Source organism: Hippopotamus amphibius, chromosome 1 (genome assembly GCF_030028045.1).
Source record: "Hippopotamus amphibius kiboko isolate mHipAmp2 chromosome 1, mHipAmp2.hap2, whole genome shotgun sequence".
NCBI lineage: Eukaryota > Metazoa > Chordata > Mammalia > Artiodactyla > Hippopotamidae > Hippopotamus > Hippopotamus amphibius.
The window spans coordinates 212187191-212204275 of NC_080186.1; the positions used below are offsets into that span (position 1 = coordinate 212187191).

At 37.0% G+C, this 17085-nt stretch overlaps 1 protein-coding gene across 14 annotated transcripts in view; it reads left to right on the forward strand.

Moving 5' to 3' along the window:
• The window catches only part of SSBP2 (single stranded DNA binding protein 2), a 311861-nt gene that overhangs the window by 83282 nt on the left and 211494 nt on the right, over positions 1-17085 (forward strand). For all 14 annotated transcript variants that reach the window (XM_057740161.1, XM_057740080.1, XM_057740146.1 and 11 more), the window contains one exon: positions 1082-1154. Coding sequence is in view for 8 of the 14 variants with exons in the window: in XM_057740080.1 (XP_057596063.1) it covers positions 1082-1154 (73 nt within the window). In the remaining 6 variants the exon portion in view is untranslated. The remainder of the gene's footprint in view (positions 1-1081; positions 1155-17085) is intronic.

Sequence of the window (17085 nt, forward strand, 5' to 3'; positions counted from 1 at the left end):
TTAAATGGACAGAGCGAGGGATTACATACAGGCTTTCCCTTTTCATGACAAATACATGTTTTCATGAAAAGGAGGAAAATATTCATTGTTGCAAATGCCATCAGTCTTTAACAGTCCTAAATTCACTTGGCAAGAGAAATGATGTAGCTGTACAGAATTGTGGTTATTGTTACATTGTTTTGTTTACTGTAAACCTGGCTCAATATTGGTAAATACAGTGTAGCAGAAACTGAACTGTTGTGAGCTATCTGGGCATCCGTCCAAGATATCATTAAAAATACTGCCTCAGACTGATTTGGGTTTATGAATAATATTTTGTTAACAGCTTAACTAAAATTGAGCCACATGGTGTAGCTTAAAATTCTGAATCCACAAGATAATGAGAATAGTATAAGTGCCTAGTGCATACTTAATATTCTTTAGTTGAGTGATACATTTATATGTACTTTTCAAATGCTTAATATAATCTGGTATATTTAAAGTTTACTTAATGCTGTGATTTGCTGTTATTTTGAATTTCTTATAAACTAAAATATTATTGGTTTAACAATCTAAACTAAAGAATAAGGGGAGAGTGCCTGAACAGATATATTAAAATGGACATTCAATACCCATTTTGGCATATGGATGTGTAAACAGCTGGAGTTTATGTTAACATTCACCAAGGAGATGGAAGGATATAGTGTTGTAGTAAAGGTCCCATAACTTAATTCATTTATTTTACTAATAATTATACCTTGAAATAGGTTATGGGAATTATTAATGTTTGGTTTTAAGTTAGTAATTCATATTAGGTATAACAAAGGGAATTGAGGGTATGATGTTAGATGATCCAAGACAAAAATCTGTAATTTGTTTCTTGCCAAGAAAAGATATTGTGCCTTCTTCTTTTGTGTCCTATTTTAATTAAAGTTCTTTCTGAACATGCATGTAAAAACTTCCATTGAAAACATGTTGGAAGAGTTGATTTTCTGTCACTGTTAGTGTAAAAAATATTTTTGTAATGAAAAGGTGTGTGCATTATTTAAAGAATGAATTTTAAATATACCTCTTCTCAATAAATATTTTATTCATTTTCCAGGTTAGCACTCTACGTATATGAATATCTGCTCCATGTAGGAGCTCAGAAATCGGCCCAGACATTTTTATCAGAGGTATGTTTTGTATATTTTCTGCATTGTATTTTGATATCCTGTATAAATGAATGAAAAATATACTGTAACAATTATTTGAAAAAAAAACTATCATTATATATTATATAATGAATGTGCAGTTATCAGTATTCATAATATAGTCTTTGTAGATTATTTGTAAGCATTTTTTAGTATTCCAGAATTCCATTTCCATGGAAATAACCTCCTGCTCAACTTTGCAGCCATTTTTCCCCCATAGGAATAGAAACTAATACTAGCCTTGGCAACAGTAACCAAGAAAGCAAATTTGCCTTAAGAAAAAAAGGCAAACATTATCATATCTCTAATTTTAGCAATATCTTATTTTGGCATTATTCAGAATTTTGGACAATATGGTTTTTGTTTTTATTTTGTATGGATAATAGTGGATTGATGACTGAACTTCAGTTAGAAAATATTTTGATACTCTTACTTCAAGTTCTTGTTTATTTTTCTCCTTCACAATTTTTTAAACTTTGAATTTAAGCTTTCATACAATATTATTTTCTCTTCTGTAATTCATACAATAATGAGGATGAGGAGAATTTTATTGAGTTATATATATGGCAGGCATATTATAATTATTATAGATAATTATATTATCTATAGTTCTTATAAGAAATTTGCGAGGCATTTGGTATTATTCCTGAGTTACTGATAAGAGCTACAGGGCTCAGGGAGTTTATATTATTATACTAGCTTATGGTCACACAGCTTAGAAAGTTATGGAACTAGAATTCAGACCTTAGGTCCATGTTAATTCCAAAGCTCCTGGTTTCCCCTCTATATCTGTGCTGTCCAGTATGGTAGTCACTGGCCAGATATGGCTTTTTGAGCACTTGAAATTCATGACTAATCCAATTGAGGGGTGCTATAAATATAAAGTTACACACTGGATTTTGAAGACTTAGTGTGAACAAAAGAATATAAAGTATCAATAATTTAAAAATTTTGATCACATTGAAATGATAATATTTTGGATATACGAGGTAAAATAAAAATACTAACATTTTTCTTTTTTTCTAAATGTAGTTATTAGGAAATTTAGAGTTACATCTGTGGCTCTCATTTGTGGCCTGTGTTTATATTTCTGTGGGACAGTGCTGATCAAAATTACGTTGTTTCTAGTGATCTCACTAGTTTGCTCCTACCAGATCAGGGACATGACGGCTAACCCCTTGACCAAGGTGCCCTGCCTGAGGTATAGCCTTCTTGAGATTCACTGTCCTCCAGCAAGCACACAAGTAAACAAACACATGTAGCCCCCCAATCTTTTATCTAATTAATTAATATATGTGAACTATTAGGGCCTATTTGCAAGTAAGAAAATTGACAGGTATGCTCAGAACTTAAGAAGTCAATCGTTTTACCATAGAAGGAATATATGCAGTGTAATAAAAATGTGACTTCAAAGTTTATTTAAATCAAAACAAGTTTAATGTATCTGTTGATATATCTCATTAAATCATTAATTAGAAGACTTTGGTCGGATAACCTTTCAGAGTCACATTCACTGTTTGATATTATAAAGGAAGTGATTGAGAGTGCAAAGAGGATGCTTTTAATAATTATATATTTAATCATTGCCAACTTACATTTAAAAGAAACTAAAGCCAGTTATGGAGATCTTAAAGTCTTATTTTAATGCAGTTGAAAACTTGATGAAACATGATGAAAGAAGTTACTGATCACTTTCCTTAAATCAAGGACCATTTCGAATTGGCTCAACTTTCTGAGTCCTCAGGGTTTCTCAAGACTATTTTTTCTTAGTAACAGTAATAGTCACGTCATCAAAAAACAAAAATGTTGGCAATTTATTTAAGGAAGTTCAGGTATTAGGACTCAAATAAGTTATGTGGATTGAGCAGATAATTAGATACTGTACTGCTATGCTTCTGAACTCAGGGAAAAATGGATATACAACTTTCCTAGAGCTATTTGGTAAAAATAAAATTATAATTTCAGAAGAGATTTATGTATTTTTTAACAAGTATTTACCATGATTTTATTTCCTCTGGCTGCATTTGGAATACAAAACTGAGGAGTTCTCTGAATTATCAATCTGCTTCCATTTCGCAAGAAGAATCATTTAAGCTGAAAATAAACTATTTTCACCAGGAAGACACAATATTACTGGACTTTGGAGATGGGTATATGTGATTCCCAGAATAGTTACATGGAAACCATTGAACATAAGCAATACTGTATTTTTTTGTGGGTATATATTTATGAATGTGAAGTACAGTAAGGGTCTGAATATGCATTCCAGACTGGTTATTTGTGAGAGTGGGAATGTTAAAGGAATCAAAGGAGAATTTTATCTTTACTTGTAGGATTTTTTAAAATAAGAAATATATATATGTATATATATATTTGTACAGTTATTTTTAAAAAATAATAGAAGATAAAATACAAAATTACCTTGATTTTAAAAAATGGAAATCTGGAGGTAGATGTGTAATAGGCCATTGCTGAGTACACCCTGGAGTTCTCGATACAGTCGTCCTTCTGTGTCCACTAGGTATTGGTTCCAGGACCTCCCCCCCACCCCTGCTGTGGATGCCAAAAATCCACAGAGATCAGGTCCCTTATATAAAATAGCACAGTGTTTGCACATAACCTGCGCTTATCTTCACATATATTTTAAATCATCTCCATATTACTTATAATACCTCATACAATGCAGATACTATGTAATAGTTGTAAATACAATGTAAATGATATGTAAATAGTTGTCCGCAGGAAACAATTTCAAGTTTGGCTTTTTGGAACTTTCTGGAATATTTTTTTCCAAGTATTTTCTATCGTGGTTGGTTGAATCTGTGGATGTGGAACCTACAGATAGGGAGGGTTGACTGTAATTTCAGTCGGTTAAATTTCAATAGCTTGCTATGTTATCCTCCCTCATACTTTCAGTTTCCATGATACCAGCTGCCTGTGCTTGCCTACGCATACAAGAAGGCTTCTCTCATCTGGGCTTTACTCACTGCCTAAAATCTCCTCCCCTTTTCTCCTTGACTAGCTTAGAAGTAGCTTTTTCCAGGAAAGCTTTCTCAGGGCTTCACCTCTCCGTGCTGATATGCATTCTTACAAGAAAGCCTTTGCATATTCTGCCAAGAAGCTTGGACTTATCTTCTTGTCAAAAGAGAACTTTTATTCTTTTAAGTAAAGGAATAGCATCCTTAGGTTTGTGCTGCAGCGTCTCTGTGAATGGCAGTACCCATCCTCTTTAAGTGTGGGCAACAAAGAAAGGAGAATGTAATCTTTTAGAGCTTTGTACCTTGTTTAGCACTGCTTTCTCTCTTACTTTCACTTGGATCATCTGGAAATTTTAAGGCTGTTTGTTGTAGAATGACTTCTTAAGTCATTTGAGTAGTAAAGGACCATCTTATCTAAATTCTTACTCTATTCCCAGATTTTTACCTAATTCAGAACTGTTATATAAGGAACTTCAAAAAATAGGGAGACCTATGTATTTGGGTTGGGTATTTGTGGTAAAAAGGACATGACTGACGTGGCACCGCGTACTCGAGTATTCGATGTTCTCACCCTGGTTCGAGGCAAAGTAGAATGCTTCTTCCAGTTTTGTCACTCTCCCTCAGGGTGAATGAGGAGTGGATGACTGGGATGTTCTTGAGCCCCTGTGTGCTGGGCCACCTCTCTCATCTGCATGGGTTTACTTTCTGGGTGAAGTTGTGAGAAGGCCAAGTTGGAACTGCAGGCATCAGCTGAACAAGTAAGGTGTGTATCTCAGCTGCCTGGTCTCTCACTTGGGCTTAGCCTTTCTAATACTGCCCTTGGCCTAGCCTGTCATAGATTGGACTGCTTTTGCTAGCTTTTGTTATCAGTCAGAATAGTAGGGCACTATTAGCCCAGCTATTTTTTTTTTTTTTTATTATTATTTTATTTTATTTTTTTGGGGGGTACACCAGGTTCAATCAACTGTTTTCATACACATATCCCCATATTCCCTCCCTTTATTTTTTTTTTTTTTTTTTTTGTTAGTTAGAAGAGATAGCGTTGGGATAATAGGAGAAATGAAAACATTTCTCTAGCCAGCTTGTGTTAACTAGCCCATTGTTATCCCTGATTCATCATAGATCCTAAACCGCCACCTGAACCCTAAATGTAGTTTGTATGACTTTACATTTTCTTACCACCAGGGGACAAAATTGAATATTCTTTTTTTTAAAAAAAATAATTAATTAATTAATTAATTTATTGGCTGTGTTGGGTCTTTGTTGCTGCAACAGGCTTTCTCTAGTTGCTGTGAGTGGGGGCTACTCTTCATTGTGGTGCGCTGGCTACTCTTTGTGGTGGCTTCTCTTGCTGCAGAGCATGGGCTGTAGGCATGTGGGCTTCAATAGTTGCGGCACATGGGCTCAATAGTTGTGGCTCACGGGCCCTAGAATGCAGGCTCAATAGTTGTGGTGCACGGGTTTAGTTGCTCCGCGGCATGTGGGATCTTCCTGGGGCAGAGATCAAACTCCTGTTCCCTGCATTGGCAGGTGGATTCTTTTTTTTTTTTTTCTTTAAAAAAAAAATTTTTTTTTTAAGAAATTTTATTGAGATACAGTTAACAGACAATAAACAGCATATATTTAGAGTGTACAATTTGGTATCCCAATCTCCCAATTCATTCCCCCCCAGCCCTCCCCACTTTCCCCACTTGGTGTCTATATGTTTGTTCTCCACATCTCTATTTCTGCCTTGCGTTTCCTCTTTCATAGTTGTTAGCATTTGCCTTATGTATTGAGGTGCTCCTATATTGGGTGCATATATATTTATAATTGTTATCTCCTCTTCTTGGATGGATCCCTTGATCTTTATGTAATGTCCTTTCTTGTCTCTTGTAACATTTTTTATTTTAAAGTCTATTTTATCTGATATGAGTAGTGCTACTCCAGCTTTCTTTTGATTTTCATTTGCATGGAATATCTTTTTCCATCCCCTCAATTTCTGTCTGTATGTGTCCCTAGGTCTGAAGTGGGTCTCTTGGAGAGAGCATATATATGGGTCTTGTTTTTGGATCCATTCAGCCAGTCTGTGTCTTTTGGTTGGTGCATTTAGTCCATTTATGTTCAAGGTAATTATCGATATGTATGTTCCTATTACCATTTTCTTAATTGTTTTGTTTTTGTTTTTGTAGGTCCTTTTCTTCTCTTATGTTTCCAGCTGAGAGAAGTTCCTTTAGCATTTGTTGTAGGGCTGGTTTGGTGGTGCTGAATTCTCTTAGCTGTTGCTTGTCTGTAAAGCTTTTGATTTCTCCGTCGAATCTGAATGAGCTCCTTGCTGGGTAGAGTATTCTTGGTTGTAGGTTCTTCCCTTTCATCACTTGAAATATATCATGCCACTCCCTTCTGGCTTGCAGAGTTTCTGCTGAGAAATCAGCTGTTAACCTTATGGGAGTTCCCTTTTATGTTATTTGTCATTTTTCCCTTGTTGCTTTTAATAACTTTTCTCTGTCTTTAATTTTTGTCAGTTTGACTGCTGTATGTCTTGGTGTGTTTCTCCTTGGGTTTATCCTGCCTGGGACTCTCTGCACTTCCTGGACTTGGGTAGCTGTTTTCTTTCCCATGTGAGGGAAGTTTTCAGCTATAATCTCTTCCAATATTTTCTCAGGTCCTTTCTTTCTCTCATCTCCTTCTGGGACCCCTATAATGCGAATGTTGGTGCATTTACCATTTGTCCCAGAGGTCTCTTAGGCTGTCTTCAGTTCTTTTCATTCTTTTTTCTTTATTCTTTTCTGCATCAGTGATGATCACCATTCTGTCTTCCAGGTCACTTATTTGCCCTTCTGCCTCAGTTAATCTGCTATTGGTTCCTTCTAGTGTATTTTTCATTTCCGTTATTGTGTTGCATATCTCTGTTTGTTTGCTCTTTAATTCTTCTAGGGCTTTGGTAAACTTTTCGATCTTTGCATCCAGTCTTTTTTCGAAGTCCTGGATCATCTTCACCATCATTATTATGAATTCTTTTTCCGGAAGGGTGCCTATCTCCTCTTCATTTGGTTGTTTTTCTGGGGTTTTATCCTGTCCCTTCATGTGGTACAAAGTCCTCTGCTTTTTCATTTTCTGTATCTTTCTGTGGCTGTGGTTTTCAGTTCCACAAGATGAAATACTGTTGATACTGCTTGATACTGCTGTCTGCCCTCTTGTGGAGGAAGCTTTCTAGGAGGCTGGTGTGTGCTTCCTAATGGGAGGGACTGGTGATGGGTAGGGCTGGGTGGGTGGAGCTCAGTAAGACTTTAATCTGATTTGGTGGGTGGAGCTCAGTAAAACTTTAATCTGCTTGTCTGCCAGTGGGTGGGGTTGTGTTCCCACCTTGTTGGCTGTTTGGCCTGAGGCTACCTAGCACTGGAGCTTACAGGCTCTTCGGTGGGGCTAATAGTAGACTCTGAGAAGGCTTACGCCAATGAGCACTTCTCAGAACCCCTGCTGCAGTGCCCCTGTCTCCTCAGTGAGCCACAGCTGCCCCCCACCTCTGCAGGCAACCCTCCAACACCAGCAGGTAGGTCTGGTTCAGTCTCCTATGGGGTCACTGCTCCTTCCCCCTGGGTCCTGCTGAGCACACTTTTCTCTGGGCCCTCCAAGAGTGGAGTCTCTGTTTCCCGCAGTCCTGTGGAGGTCCTGCAATCAAATCCTGCTGGCTTTCAAAGTCAGATTCTCTGGGGATTCCTCCTCCCGTTGCTGGACTCCCAGGTTGGGAAGCCTGATGTGGGGCTCAGAACCCTCAGGACTTCTGCAGTATAACTGTTCTCCAGCTTGTGAATCACCCACCCAGCATTTATGGGATTTGATTTTAACGCGATTGCGCCCCTCCTACCGTCTCATTGCCGCTTCTCCTTTGTCTCTGGATGTGGGGTGTCTTTTTTGGTGAGTTCCAGTGTCTTTCTGTCGATGATTGTTCAGCAGTTAGTTGTAATTCCGGTGCTCTTGCAAGAGGGAGTGAGTGCATGTCCTCCTCCTCCACCATCTTGATCCTATCAGGCAGATGGATTCTTAACCACTGTGCCACCTAGGAAGGCCAAATTGAATATTCTTTAGCAATATTCTCAATACAGAGCCCTTCTTCTGCCTTGTATTTTATTATCCTTCAGTATTCAATAATTAAACAGAATGCTAAGAAGTCTTCTTTACAATTCTAAATCAGTTTTTGTTATTTTGGGTTCATTAAAAACTATTCTTTTCCTGGGGTATTTGGTTCATTATGCAAAGATAATTCCTGCTCAGTCCTGAAGTTTTACATGGTGTTCATGCCTCAGAATGAGGCTTGGTGTCTGCAGCAAATAAAATTAAGAATTAGAGGGCTGAAGAGATCTAATTTTTTTTTCCTCTTCTTAAAAATTTTACATTGTTTATACTATATTACTAGCTCTTATTTGCCATAAATGAGCCAATAACTTAGCCAGAAATGGAAGCTTAAAAACATGAATGGATTCCTTCTTCAGATTTTATTAGGCATGCTAAATTATTGAACTCCATAGACTCCAAAATTCTGTTCACTGTTTATTTTTTCACCTATATGAAGAGAGAAAATAATAATTTCCTTACCTGTTTCTTGTACTTTGATTTGGAGGTAACATAGTGTAGTGGATAAGAGTAATCACTTTGGGACCACACTGCTGGATTTGAATTGTGTTCTACATTGTATTTATTTATTCAGGTTTCTTAATTAGAAAAAGAAGATAATCATAATAATACTTTAAAGTTGTGCTCAGGTTTAAATGAGTTAGTACATGTAAAGTGATTTGAAGGGCTTGGCGTGTGGTAAGTGCTCAAAAGTGTTATTTAAAAAATTACTGACCGATTCTTTTTTGTGTGTGTGTGGCCACGGGATCTTAATTTCCCCATCAAGGATTGAACTCGGGCCCTGGCAGTGAAAGGGTTGAGTCCTAACCACTGGACCGCCAAGGAATTCCCCTCTTCTCTATCTTGTGTTGTTCATTTCTTTAGAGTACAAGTGTAAATACATATCCTGTGTGCACGTGTGTGTTCCAAGTATCTGTCACCTGGATGGCCCACAATCATCCTACCTCCTGGGGTTACCTTTTCTACCAAAATGGCTCCAGCTCTAAGCCCTAACATAATGGGTTGTCTCAAGTCCTGTGTAACATCTTTGGGGCTTACTAGGGGGAGGCAGGACATTATGGTTCTCCTGCTATAATTTCTTGCTCTAAGTTTTGCAGTCCTGCTGCTTCTCCCTCTTCTGGCTGGTACTTTTTCTTTGCCCTCACTTTCCTGTTTCCTTCATATCCATCAAAGAGTTTTCCCAATAAAAAGCATTCTTCTTTAAGAGGACTTCTGCCTTCCTTCTAAAGCAGAGCAGGACTATTCAATAAAACTTTCCATGATTATGGAAATGATCTCTAATCTCTGCTGTCTAGTAAGTTCTCCACTAGTCACAAGTGACTGCTGAGCCCTTGAAAAGTGACTAGAGCAATTGAGGAACATTCGATCAGTTTTAAATGGAAAGAGCCCCATGTGGTTAACAAGCACCACATTGAACAGCACAGTTTTGGATTATATCTGATTCAAAGTACAGTCAGATTTTTCTTCCTGTTATACATCTATTTGCTTTAATTTAAAAAATTAGAATGTAAAAATTTTTACTTTTTTTTTTTTTTACATTTAGTTTAGTGTATGGATACACCCATACTTCTATCTATACGTGGGAGATTTTGGAAAATTAGTAGAAACAGTGGATTATATCCAAATTAGAAGTCTTAGGATTTTGTCTAGGAATAAACGTGTACATAGGTGTACAGAGTCTTTTCTTAACACAGGAACTAGATTTATCCTTTCATGGTATTAATTTTTTTAAGTATTGGTTTTCAAAATGTATGAAAGGATTTAGGAAGCTCATGGGATCCAAACTTTACTATTTGGATCCCATGAGCTTCACATGTACTGCTGTGCTGTTGGAGATGCTATTGAAGTAGATCTGGATCATCTAAAGTGGTCCCACATTAACAAGGCTAGGACCCCCCCCCCCCACCCCCCTGCCAAAAAGGTGCTGCTGGCATTCAGAATTGCTCCACCTGTGCTTTTTGTCGCTGCTGCTGCAACCAGCAACTACTTCTCTTTTGGAGCCAGGGGCGGGAAGCTTCTCTTCTTCCTCCTGCCTTTTGATCTGCTACTGGTGTCTCCTAATAGCAGAACTTAACAGGAAACTAGCTGGTAAGGAGCCTAGGAAATGTAATTTTCAGAATCCAAGCAGAAAGTGTGGAATGGAGTATAGGAGGGTGGGTGTGGGACTGAGAGAGAACAGGTTAATGACCAGTATTCCTCACCGGAAGCAAATAATGATGGAACGATAAGTAAATATGTGTGTGTGTATATGTACAAGGGTGAGTCAAAAATTGTCCACACTCCGGTTATATTAAAACTTCTGTTGGCTGCACTGTCTTATCAGCACTTTCCATTCAAGGCTACTGTCTCCCCAGTCACTGCTGTGCCGGTGTGAATGTGTTACATCAGTTCATTTGTAACTGTGGTGCGAGCAAAAATGGATGCCCCACTTGTGATTTGTGCAAAAGAAGAGCAGCATGCAGTGATTCATTTTTTGTGGTCTGAGGGTGTACCTGGTGGTGTTATTTGTTAAAGACTTTGTGCACAATATGGAGAAGGTGTTTTGTCACAAAGAAGTGTGTATGAATAGATAGAGAAGTTCAAGGAAGGTCACACAAGTGTTAGCCATCAAGAAGGAGCTGGGGGAGATTGGGATTGCCATATTTACATTACTAATAAGAAAAATATCAAATTGTACAATTTAAGTATATGCAGTTTATCGTATGTCAATTACATCTCAATAAAAGTTCTTAAAAAAAAAAAAAAAAAGGAGCCAGACTCCCATCCACGTCCACGGCTGATGACAACATTGAGCGTACACGTGAAATGATTCTGTTGAATAGATGAGTGACAGTGGATTATGTGGCAAATCATTTGCAAATCAGCCATGGCTCTGCCTGTGAAATAATCCACGACAGACTTAGGTTTTGAAAAGTTTGTGCTGAAGCCTAAACTTTGGATGAAACACAAAGGACTGCTACCCAAGGGCATGTGCATGTCCCGCACACTTCTGCCCACACTGTCGACACTCTAAAGAAACTTCGTTTTGAGGTGTTAAAGCATCCTCCCTACAGTCCTGATCTTGCTCTGTCAGACTTTCACCTGTTTGGTGCCCTGAAAGCAGCCCTACGAGAATGAAGATTCACTTCTGATAAAGAAGTGAAGACAGTGGTGCATTCATGGCTCACGGCTCAGCCTAAAACATTTTTTAATGAGGGAATACGAAAGCTTGTTGACAGATGAACAAAGTGTATTGAAAAGCAAGGAGATTGTCGAAAAATGATGTATTTGTCATTTCTAAAAGTTAATTAAAGTAAATTCTACAACCAGAGCGCAGATAATTTTTGACTCACCCTTGTATATATGTTTGTGTGTGTGTATCACAAATTTTTTTATTACATACACTGTTCTATGCTTTGATTTTTGTTTCACTTGACTTCAATTGTTTTATGTTGGTTCATTAAACTTTATAATTCTCTTTTTGTGGTTGTAGGGTATTTCATTCTATGAAATGTACCACAGTATATTTCACCAGCCCCCTACTGATGGACATTTAGATTGTTTCCATTCTTTTGCAGTTATAAATGGTGCTTCAATGAAAATTGCTTTATGTATAATTTTGCACATGTGACCATATTTATAGAATAAATTCCTAGAAGAATTGCTATATCAGATAGTGTGTGCATTTGTAATTTATAATTTTCATTTATAAACCATATGGCATGTCTTACTCTTGCCTGTATACCTTTCATTCATGATTCAGTTGTTTGGCTCTGCATTTATATAGAAATGCTGAAAACACCAGATCATATGCTAGAGACACTGCATAATTACAGACAAGGCCCTCAGGTGCGGAGTATGGCAATGGGAATTGGCCTTGGGATTTACAAAGAGAATATAGCTTTTAGCTGGGCTAATGACAGAAGGAAGGGAGGTGGGTGGTTAAACAGCAAAAAGCCTAAGGACTAGGGAATACTCATTGGGACTGGGATAATGCAAAAGAGAAAAATAGAATAAAGAGAGAATGTTTGCATAGATTTCAGTTAAACACTTAAACAAGTCTGAAGCCCATGAAACTCAGTACAACAGAAAATGCCTCTTCATAACTAGCAGAAGAATTGTTTCTAAAATGACTGTTGACATTTAGAGGTATGTTAAACTTTTGCTAAAAAAATTAAACTACATATATGAATATGATTTTAAAATAAGAGTCCTGGGCTTCCTAGGTGGCGCAGTGGTTAAGAATCCGCCTGCCAATGCAGAGGACACGGGTTCGATCCCTGCTCCAGGAAGATCCCACATGCCATGGAGCAACTAAGCCCGTGTGCCAAAAAAAAAACAAAAAACAAAACAAAATAAAAGTCCTCCTTTACCTTTTTCCAGAAATAATAGTTGTAAGTTTAGTGTCATTTTTTAATATGCATACACCCAAATGCACACACACATATTCACACATTTTTTTTAAACAGGAAAGGTTTTATACTGTATGTATTATTCTCCAACTTTTCATGATCTCCATCTTGAAAAGCAGTATAGCGTGGCCCTTTTCCCATGTAGATATATCTTATCCTTTTTAATGGTTACACACTGTTCTGTAGTATTTATGTACCAAAATTTATTTTACATTCACTACTGGTGAATGTTTTTTCGGTTGTTTTTAATTTTCTAACAGTGTTGCAGTAAATGTGCCTCAGTTTTCAATAGATCAGGTTCTGTTTTCCTGAGCATCATCTCATGCTTTCCCTAGCAGGTAATATCTAGAGTAGCAACTAGTTTGGAGGCAAAAAATACCATTCACTATGGAAACATACTCCTGGGTAGAACCATCTCTTCTTTGAAAATACCTATAATATTAGTTGTTCATTGAATAATTGTGACTTTTGTGTTAACTTCAATATGATGTACCAAAGTTTTAGCTCTTTCTGCCACAGACTTGCAATTGAAGTGAGAAAGATGAACTTTACTCACTATATGGTAAAGAATATTTTGAGGGTGAAAAAGATGATGTATGTGAAACATTTTGAGTTTCTCTTAGGAATAATAAGATGTAATACTGTTTAAAATACAAATGCATTACCTTCAGACTTTCTCTTATAAAAGATCATATCAAATATAAACCATATAGATATTTTCCTAGAGTACCTTATCTCCTGAAATAACTGATGATTGGTTGTGGAAGTTGTGAAAGTGAAGGAAGGAGACTGCTTAGTAGCTGATGTGGTGCAGCTGGACTCATGTTAGACTGTGAGTCTAATCCTACCTCTAGCACAGTCTGGCAGTGAGACCTAGTCATGCTACTTTGACTCTTTGTAAGTCATCTCACATTCTCCTTTTAATTATTTCACAGTTGTATTATGTAAAGGCAAGATGAACTGAGATGAAACTTAAGGATGTTACTTTGAAAAACTTACTGTTTATATGCCTAGGATGATTCCAGGGGTTAGGAATATTAGTATGTCTGGGACTTTTAACTGTGAGGTCTGTTATTATGCCCTTTCAAGAAGACGTCAGCTAGTGAAAAAATGGTAAGAGAAAAGATTGAGAGAAAGATGAGACAGGTTTTTGACTAAATTATAACTTTAGCAGGACATCAGAGTTTTATTTCTCATAAGACTCATTAAATACCATTCCTTATTTTCTCATGAACCAAAAAGTTAAATATTGATCAACTTAAATTATCAGACAAAAGGTAGTATAGATTAAAAAAATTTTTTTGAGTGTTACTACTTAGGAGAATTCAAGTTAGGATCTGGCTTACACTTATATAACATGTTCTGGTTCATTGTTCATATTTAGACTTTATAAATTCAAGTTCATTAATTCCTAGAGTTTCACCTTTTAGCTCCTTTCAAAATTGGCTATCACATACATAATTTTCTAATCTTTAGAAAATTTCTCCTTTTTTTCTCTTTTATTTTTTACATTTTTTAAGCTCTTTATTGGAGTATAATTGCTTTACACTGTTGTGCCCATTTCTGCTGTACAACAAAGTGAATCAGCTGTATTTATACATACATGCCCATATCCCCTCCCTCCTGGGATGCCTCACCACCCTCCCTATCCCACTCCTCTAAGTCATCACCATCATCGAGTTGATCTCCCTATGTTATGCAGCAGCTTCCCACTAGCTGTCTGTTTTACTTTTGGGAGTGTATATATGTCAGTGTTACTCCCTCACTTCGTCCCAGCTTCCCCTTCACCCCCCCACCCCATGTCCTCAAGTCCGTTCTCTACATCTGCATCTTTATTCTTGCCCTGTCACTGGGTTCATCAGTACCATTTTTTTAGATTCCATATATATGAGTTAGCCAATGGTATTTGTTTTTCTCCTTCTGGATTACTTCACTCTGTATGACAGACTCTAGATCCATCCACCTCACTACAAATAACTGAATTTCATTCCATTTTATGGCTGAGTAATATTCTATTGTATATATGCGCCATATCTTCTTTATCCATTCATCTGTTGATGGGCATTTAGGTTGCTTCCACGTCCTGACTATTGTAAATAGTGCTGCATTGAACATTGTGGTACATATTTCTTTTTTTTTTTTTTTTTTTGTGGTACATGTTTCTTTTTGGCTTATGGTTTTCTCAGAGTATATGTCCAGTAGTGGGATTGCTGGGTCATGTGGTAGTTCTATTTTTGTCTTTTTAAGGAATCTCCAAACTGTTTTCCGTAGTGGCTATACCAACTTACATTCCCACCAACAGTGCAGGAGGGTTCTCTTTTCTCCAGCACCCTCTCCAGCATTTATTGTTTCTAGATTTTTTGGTGATGGCCATTCTGACTGATGTGAGGTGATACCTCATTGTGCAAGGCTTTGACTTGCATTTCTCTAATGATTAGTGATGTTGAACATCTTTTCATGTGTTTGTTGGCCATCTGCATGTCTTCTTTGGAGAAATGTCTATTTAGGTCTTCCGCCCATTTGTGGATTGGGTTGTTTGCTTTTTTGGTATTAAGCTGCATGAGCTGCTTGTATATTTTGGAGATTAATGCTGTGTTCGTTGCTTCATTGGCAAATATTTTCTCCCATTCTGAGGGTTGTCTTCTTGTCTTTTTTATGGTTTCTTCTGCTGTGCAAAAGCTTTTGAGTTTCATTAGATCCCATTGGTTTATTTTTGATTTTATTTCCATTATTCTTGGAGGTGGGTCAAAAAGGATCGTTCTGCCTATGTTTTCCTCTAAGAGTTTTATAATGTCTGGCCTTACATGTAGGTCTTCAATCCATCTTGGGTTTATTTCTGTGTATGGTGTTAGGGAGTGTTCTGATTTCATTCTTTTACATGTAGCTTTCCAATTTTCCCAGCACCACTTATTAAAGAGGCTGTCTTTTTTCCATTGTACGTTCTTGCCTCCTTTGCCACAGGTAAGGTGCCCATATGTGTGTGGGTTTATCTCTGGGCTCTCTGTTCTGTTCCATTGATCTGTATTTCTGTTTTTGTGCTAGTAGCATACTGTCTTGATCACTGTAGCCTTGCAGTATAGTTTGAAGTCAGAGAGCCTGATTCCTCCAGCTCTGTCTTTCCTTCTCAAGATTGCTCTGGCTATTCAGGGTCTTTTCCATTTCCATACATATCATAAAATTTCTTGTTCTAGTTCTGTGGAAAATGCCGTTGGTAATTTGATAAGGATTGTATTGAATCTGTAAACTGCTTTCGGTAGTACAGTCATTTTCACAATGTTGATTCTTCCAATCCAAGAACATGGTGTGTCCCTCCGTATGTTTGTATCTTTGATTTCTTTCATCAGTGTCTTCTAGTTTTTGCATGCAGGTCTTTTGCTTCCTTAGGCAGGTGTATTCCTAGGTATGTTATTCTTTTTGTTGCACTGGTAAATGGGAGTGTTTCCTTGATTTCTCTTTCTGCTCTTTCATTGTTAGTGTATAGGAATGCAAGAGATTTCTGTGCATTAATTTTGTATCCTGCTACTTTACTAAATTCATCAATTAGTGCTAGCAGTTTTCTGGTAGACTCTTTAGGGTTTTCTATGTATAATATCATGTCATCTGCAAAGAGTGACAATTTTACTTCTTCTTTTCCAATTTGGATTCCTTTTATTTCTTTTTCTTCTCTGATTGCTGTGGCTAAAACTTCCAAAACTATGTTGAATAATAGTGGTGAGGGTGGGCACCCTTGTCTTGTTCCTTTTCTTAAAGGGGATGCTTTTAGTTTTTCACCATTTAGAATGATGTTGGCTGTTGGTCTGTCATATATGGCTTTTATTATGTTGAGGTAATTTCCTTCTCTGCCTATTTTCTGGAGAGTTTTTATCATAAATGGATGTTGAATTTTGTCAAAAGCTTTTTCTGCATCTATTGAGATGATCATATGGTTTTTATCCTTCAATTTGGTAATATGATGTATCACATTGATTGATTTGCATATATTGAAGAATCCTTACATTGCAGGGATAAACTCCACTTGATCATGGTATATGATCTTTTTAATGTGCTGTTGGATTCTGTTGGCTAGTATTTTGTTGAGGATTTTTGCATCTATATTCATCAGTGATATTGGTCTGTAATTTTCTTTTTTTGTGACATCTTTGCCTGGTTTTGGTATCAGGATGATGATGGCCTCGTAGAATGAATTTGGGAGCATTCCTCTTTCTGCTATATTTTGAAAGCGTTTGAGAAGTATAGGTGTTAGCTCTTCTCTGAATGTTTGATAGAATTCAGCTGTGAAGCCATCTGGCCCTGGGCTTTTGTTTGTTGGGAAATTTTTAATCACAGTCTCAATTTCAGCGTTTGTGATTGGTCTGTTCATATTTTCTGTTTCTTCCTGGTTTGGTCTTTGAAGATTGTACTTTTCTTAGAATTTATCCATTTCTTCCAGGT